This window comes from Pungitius pungitius, chromosome 17 (assembly GCF_949316345.1).
Source record: "Pungitius pungitius chromosome 17, fPunPun2.1, whole genome shotgun sequence".
Lineage (NCBI taxonomy): Eukaryota > Metazoa > Chordata > Actinopteri > Perciformes > Gasterosteidae > Pungitius > Pungitius pungitius.
Genome location: NC_084916.1, coordinates 10,433,138 through 10,439,955, shown reverse-complemented (window position 1 = coordinate 10,439,955; position 6,818 = coordinate 10,433,138). Strand labels below are relative to the sequence as shown.

The following is a 6,818-nucleotide window of genomic DNA, read 5'->3' as shown; positions in this document are numbered from 1 at the left end:
CCAGAGAGAGAAGCGCAGTGCGCATGCTCGGAAGCAGCTGTCACACGGAGGACTCTCACCTGATTGGTCAGTTGCCTCGGGTTGTTTGGTGAAACGTTGTTATAATATTGTGACCATATCCAAAAGTTATGTTTCAGCTGCTGTAACAGGTAAGTTGTGTACATATTATGTACATATGTATATTTCATTTTTTATTTTAATAACTAAAAAATATCCCATGATAGATTTAGCCACCTATTGTGTTTAGAAAAAATGAAAACAGATTACAAGCTACATGATAGTTCAATTAGTTACAGGAATTTGAACAACAATAAAGCTACACATGTTGACGTGAACAAAAACTTTATTTAAAAGTGACAAACATGTAACATATAGTTTATATATTTACAGGAGTGAATGTATTATTGGTGCTGATGCTGAAGAGGAACATTACAACATAAATGACAACAAAACAATACACACACAAAATGGTCCACTTTAAAATACCAAAAAAGGGTCATTCAAACCAAAAAGAAACATCTCAGCCCATCAACACAGCACCTGCCAGCCTTTCACTGTCACTCCTCTGCCTCTGATTCTCTTTCACTCACACATCCACATTCTTCTAATCATCGTCATCGTCGTCGTCCTCCTCCTGACAGCAGATGCCATCCCTGCAGGCCTGACACAGGGCCTTCTCATGCGGTTTGGTTTTCACCTCGTTGTCTCCTGAAAACCCAACATCACCGTTGTCGTCGCCGTAGCAGTTCTTCCGTATTTTGGCAAACAGTCTGAGTAAGGCGTTTTCCACGTCTTCCTCGGAAAAACCAGGCAGTTCAAACTGATCGTTTTGGCAAGTGAGGCAGGCCTGTCCAAAGGGCCTCATGATCACTGACCCCCTCGTTCCTCGCAGCATGTAGCGGAACAACAGCGTCACCCGTGCTGAGGACCAGGTCTTGCGGCAAGATGAACAATGGAAACTGTGGCCAGTGAATAAACAAAATATACTAGTCAGAGCTTTTCAGGGTTAGTACAATTCTACCTTAGCTCCGTTATCAGAGACTGATTCAGATTCAGATGGAATTTGTCTTTTCTGTGATGAACAGAAACTAAGAAAGAAAAATTGGCTAAGATTTAAATAAAAAAAGGGCTTCCCATAACTTTGTTGGTTAAACCATATCATGCATTCTTTTAAGGCACCATAATTAGTACTACTCAGACAAGGAAGCACACCTAAACAAGAAAATCTTGGCTGCTTGCCTCTTCTACATAAAATTGCAGAAACTCTCGTCAGATTACGGAAAGCACAACACGGCTGCACTATTTTACAACAGAAACTCTGTCGACAGTTTTCATAGCTAGTTTTAACTTCTATAACCTGAATTTCCCTGAGTTTAAAGTTATACATCTTGATTCTTTGAGAATATGTAATGAAAATAGTACATACTTTCCGTGTACACACTGGATGAAGATCTTCCAGCCTCTCTTTTTCTCCTTGGATGTGAGATCCTTTGTGAGTTGGTAGCTAAAGTTGAAGTTCCACTGGTCTTCGTACTCCAGCTCGTCTTCCAGCAAATCCTGAAAGGTCTCCATCCACAAGGAAGGAACCCAGTCTGCAGAAATGGAAAATCAAACATATAAGCCTTGGCACATGACAGGAAATTAAAGGGAAACAAAGGGCTCAGGCCAGGTCAAATTCATCAAAACAAATATTACTAATTAGCAATCAGACATAACATAAAAGGAATTAAACACTAAATACATGATATGTTACCTGTAGGTCTGCTCATTCTGGTCGGTTGGGAGATACTCTTCCTCTGCGACGGGACGTTGGTTGACTTGTGAATGTTGTTGCGCAGAATGTCTCCGTATTTATCTACCAGCATCAGCTGCTACACAGGAAAACGAAACTTACCGGCACACTTTCGTTTTCCATCTCCTCGGCTCAGGGCAGGTCCAGTTTGTACGGTGGCCGAGAAGGTTCAGACAAATACAAAAGCAACAACACAACCGCAAATGCCACAACGCAACACGAACGCCACAACACAAAATACAAAAGGCACATCACAACTGCAAATGCCACAACACAACACGAACGCCGCAACACGAAAATACAAAAGCCACATCACAACCGCAAATGCCACAACACAACACGAACGCCGCAACGCAACACGAAAGCCGCAACGCAACGCGAAAGCGAAAACGGAAGTAGCTGCCCACGGGAGCGAGCGTATTTTGGAGGAACAGAGCTGGAGGATGCCAGATCGTTTAAGAAGTAAGTGAAACATGATTCCTTACTTTAACTGTAGCCGCAAGGAATCATGTTTCACTTACTTCTTAAACAATCTGGCATCCTCCAGCTCCGTTCCTCCAAAATACGCTCGCTCCCGTGGGCGTTCCTCCAAAATACGCTCGCTCCCGTGGGCAGCTACTTCCGTTTTCGCTTTCGTGTTGTGTTGCGCCGTTCGTGTTGCGTTGCGGCGTTCGTGTTGCGTTGTGGCATTTGCGGTTGTGATGTGGCTTTTGTATTTTCGTGTTGCGGCGTTCGTGTTGTGTTGTGGCGTTTGCGGTTGTGTTGTTGCTTTTGTATTTGTCTGAACCTTCTCGGCCACCGTAAGTTTGTGTGTCGCAGAAACAGCGCCACATCGCCGGATAAACATGTGATAGGGGATTTTATGTTAGCGTGCACACCACAGTGAACTAGTGCGGTAGGTAATGAGTGTTTGTTACACAAGCATTGCATCATATATGAAACCCCATTACCCCATTTGCCCCTTTACCCAAGGTGAATGTTAGATCAAATCGTAGTTGTTGTTTTTTAATCTCTTTATTAAATTAATTTTAGCTCATACGTTATTTTCTTTCAGTGGTGTTGTTTTTCTATTTGGGGTGATTGCACATATTTGAACAATTTATCTACTAAACAACCATCTCTAATTTTTCTCATCACATTTTTAGATTTCCTCATGCTCATACCGTGAAACGATTGGCCTGTCCGTTCATGAGTTGTATTATTTGCTGTAGTTGTGGTTGCATTTACAATAATGTGGTAAAAAGGTGCATTGAGTCTGCTGGGCCCAGCAGGGGGCAGCATGGACACGCGCCACAAACCGACATGGACTTTGATTGCGGTGCAGCAGGAGTTAAGGGAGGCATCTCGTGGTGGTGAGCAGTGGAAACAGGTCTTTTAAGAGCTCAAGGGATTCCCCACAAACCACTGGCTGGGTCCCAGAAGTAGGCAAGCTATATTAGCTTTCCATTCAATTTACAGTGATTCAATATACTTCCATAGATGAGTCCTGTCAGGGAATATATCCATGACATTAATAGATGTATTTAACTATAATACATAAAACCACACCTAAACATGTTGCGCTGTCTTAACTTTAGCCTGTTCTGTCTGCAGAAAAATTGCTGCGTGTTTACGCTTTATCAGTCCTGTCTGTCTGTTGATCTTTTGCTCCTTCTTTGAAGATACGTTTTTGCATTTCTTGGAAATTGGAAGCCTTGTTATTGGTGAAAACACTTATCTATGTCACCTTTCTACTTTGAAAGAGAGGAAATCAGTTCTTTATCTCTTGCTGTAACTCTGAAGTTCTTTTACACCTCATCCTATTTCAGTACATATTGACATATTGACTTTATGTAAATACAGAGTCTACTCCTTTATGTCCCTGAGCACAGGCGTCCTGTCTGGTGAGGTTAAAAATAAAGCTGGAAAACCTGTATTGTGTCAGAGTGTGTTCCAAATTATTTTATTTTTTATATCTCACAGAATAATATTTGTTGATGTGGTCATGAAATATTTTTTTTGCCGTCTCAAGTTTGTTTAGGAGTGGTAGAGGCAGTGCGATGGTGTCCAGCTGGTTTGAAAAAGCACCTCCTTGTTCACTCCGTCATTGTCTCCTGTCTGCCGAGTTATGTTATGCTGTTTCCTCAATAATGATTACCATCCTTTGAGTGGAAGTAACAGCATCAGATGGACAACACCTGTCGCAGGTATGTAGTGACGCTCTCAGACCACGCACATAGTTTACAAATGGAAACCTTGTGCACAGTGTGGGACTTTCCTTGTACCTAAGCAGTTTATGGTTGTTGGTGATGTCGCACCCAGTAATAAAAACTGATTACAAGATATCGACTTCAGGTCGAAGAACACACACACACACATCAGATAACACACATCTGCAGGTTTTACAGGATAAAAAATGTAAATCTAATTTGTCAGTAATTACTTGGGTGTTATCTGCTGTAAGGGAATTAGGTACTTTGATTTTTAGTAACACATGCACGCACACACGCACACATCTCAGATCCTGTTTTACTTTTGAGAAGTATTCATTCGCAGGTTCTTCACATAATGCAGACTAAAGAATCTATATGTGAAATATCATTATATGTATGGTGGTAATGGGAAGTTAGTGTTGTCTCATTAGCATCACATATCAACTAGACACAACACTGCCAACATGATTGCACACGCATACGCATACATACGAAGCAAGCCATACACTGTACAGCGAGGATGTGTGTTCCCCTTTCCCCCCGGCACTGTGGTGCAAAAATGACCTCAGAGCCCCGGGCTCCAGGGAGTCACCTTATACTCAGGTGTGACATTACAGTGTGAGAAAAGCATGCTGGGAAAGCTCGGGGTCTCAGCGATGCAGGCTCCAGAGGGACAAGACGAGAACAGACTCACAGACTGACCCCTTTGTATTAACCTTCTACAGTGCTGAAGGAACTTCCAGTTGATCCAAGTACATGTAATTAAATCTGCTCTGAGACAACAGCTATAGATTTGACTGTAGACATCCACCAAAATCTGACACAAAACCCAGTCTGAAAAGGAACTGAGACAGAACCTTGAAAGTGGTGGTGTTGAGTGACTCCCGATCCACTGAGCTACTCCGCTTTCCACAGAACTGTTGTGCTTTTGTCTCCCATTTCTCATCTCGCTGTGACAGCAAAGTTATAGTCTAGCATCTATCACAATAAACCAAGTTTTACAGTTTATTAGGAAGATACATTAAAACTGTAAAATGCTTTCTGGCTTATGTTTGTGCCCTACGTGTATGAAAAATAGTCAACATTTGATTCTCACAGCCACAATAAAGCTTGCTGGAATTCAAATCGTCCTCTGCAGGTTAGGATGAGATCCATGCCAGGATTTAGGTGCTCTCTGGATTCTGCCCGTACCTGTACACCTGTTCAATGGCTGCCAGGTGACTCATAGACGGAGGAGGGTGATAGGAGGGGGGGGGGGTGGAGTAATGAAGAGAGAGGAAACGGTTGGGTGTGGTAAGATGCCTTAAGCACATTCCACAGAGCGGCCGCACCCATCGTTTCAGGGCCTGTATACCTGCTCATGGATGTTATCAGAGCTCGGTCATGTGATCAGACTCTACTGCCACTGGTCATAGTCTATTTGTAATACTCAGCCGCTATGCAAAAACCCAACTCTCGATTCATATCACTGTCAAACTGAGAGTTGCACATTTGCCTTTATTTGGACCATAGCAAAAACGTAAAATACGGCTCCTGAAGTTTGAGGTCACTAGCACGTTGGCGCTTTCAAACAGGAGCCACACCTTCCAGCAGGACTGAACACACAGCAATATTCATAAGCGTGTTTCTATCAGAGGGCTGTGAAACAAGGTGTGTTCTGTGCCACAGACACGTTTTAGGACAAAGGACGGCACCCACAAAGTTTGCACATGCAAGCCTACACACGGTGGCATGTACTTTTACCTGTAATATGCCTTTTGTTAATGTCATGGTTACTGGTGTATTTGAGAGCAAGTGAGTGACACCCTAAATAGAATAAGTAAAAAGTGAATAATTAGTAATATTTCTGGTCTATATTATGCAATCAATAAATGGTGTAATTAATTTGGCCATGCAGAAAAATTAAGGAACATAATAAACAGTCATAAACCTTTTTCATTGGCCAAATCCCTTATATCGACAAATACTGTCCCTGTATCCATGTATCACCTGCACTGTGACTTAACAGGCTTTAGCCGGAGTGCTTCCCATGTTAAAGAAGGACAAACTGAGTGGTGAAGTCTGCAGAAAGGAAAGCTGCAGGACTCTGCTGATTCGGTGCGACTCGTCCACACAATGTTTCAGTTGCATAAAGCTGAAGAGCAGTTGCACAGAAAGAGAAAAGTGATGAATAAAGCAGACCAGAACGGTAATGCTCGATGCAAACACATGTCAAACGTTAGCTGGCATTAGCCACCAGAAGCTACTAGTCATAACACACCCAGTGGAGCTTCAGTAGCAAAAAAACTGAGGGAATTACAATGAGAAATGGAAATCTTCTTCTTGTCTTAAATTATAGTGCAGCTTGGAACCGGTGCCGGACCCTTACAAAAGTCAAAAGTGCTCTAGAAAACTTCATTGTGAACCAAAGCACATACAAGTACGTGTTCGGGGCGCCATCTCGTCTCTGCAGGGGCTACACGACTGCTACATTCGGTACAACGAATACATGCGACACTACGTGCCACAAGACAAGATACGGTGACAAAATAAAACAAAACAAGTGCAGAACTTTAAAAAAAAAAATCCTCTACGTTCATAGAGCTTTGGAAAAGGCTTTGGATAAACTTCTGCTTCATCAAGGCGAATGAATCCCAAATCAGCAGCAGCGACATAAAGGCCCCCACTTTTTCTTTTTTTTTCAAAAGTGCCTCTGAGGAGTCCGCTTCCAATGGACTCTTCTGTTTCCAGCGATCAACGGTTTTTTTTTTTGTTGTTAGTTGGGTTCGGCTGGGAGGAGTCACTCCGGAGGGAGAGCCAGGAGCCGCGTCTCCTTCCTCATTCACACGCGCTGT

At 42.7% G+C, this 6,818-nt stretch overlaps 1 protein-coding gene across 1 annotated transcript; it reads right to left on the bottom strand.

Moving 5' to 3' along the window:
• Positions 1 to 325: 325 nt before the first annotated feature.
• Positions 326 to 1,911, bottom strand: LOC119219744 (receptor-transporting protein 2-like). The gene is made up of 3 exons (XM_037475134.2): positions 1,754 to 1,911; positions 1,427 to 1,592; positions 326 to 959 (listed from the first exon to the last, which is right to left on the bottom strand). Exons 1-3 carry the CDS (start codon positions 1,863 to 1,865, stop codon positions 605 to 607), a joined length of 633 nt encoding a protein of 210 aa, XP_037331031.2. The 5' UTR covers positions 1,866 to 1,911; the 3' UTR covers positions 326 to 604.
• Between the last annotated feature and the right edge of the window lie 4,907 nt (positions 1,912 to 6,818).

Coding starts and splice junctions, on each gene's coding strand:
- LOC119219744 (XM_037475134.2), bottom strand. CDS start 1,865: ATGCTGGTAGATAAATACGGAGACATTCTGCGCAACAACATTCACAAG. Junction 1,593..1,753: donor CAGAATGAGCAGACCTACAG/GTAACATATCAT, acceptor CCATTTCTGCAG/ACTGGGTTCCTTCCTTGTGG. Junction 960..1,426: donor ATCCAGTGTGTACACGGAAA/GTATGTACTATT, acceptor CACTGGCCACAG/TTTCCATTGTTCATCTTGCC.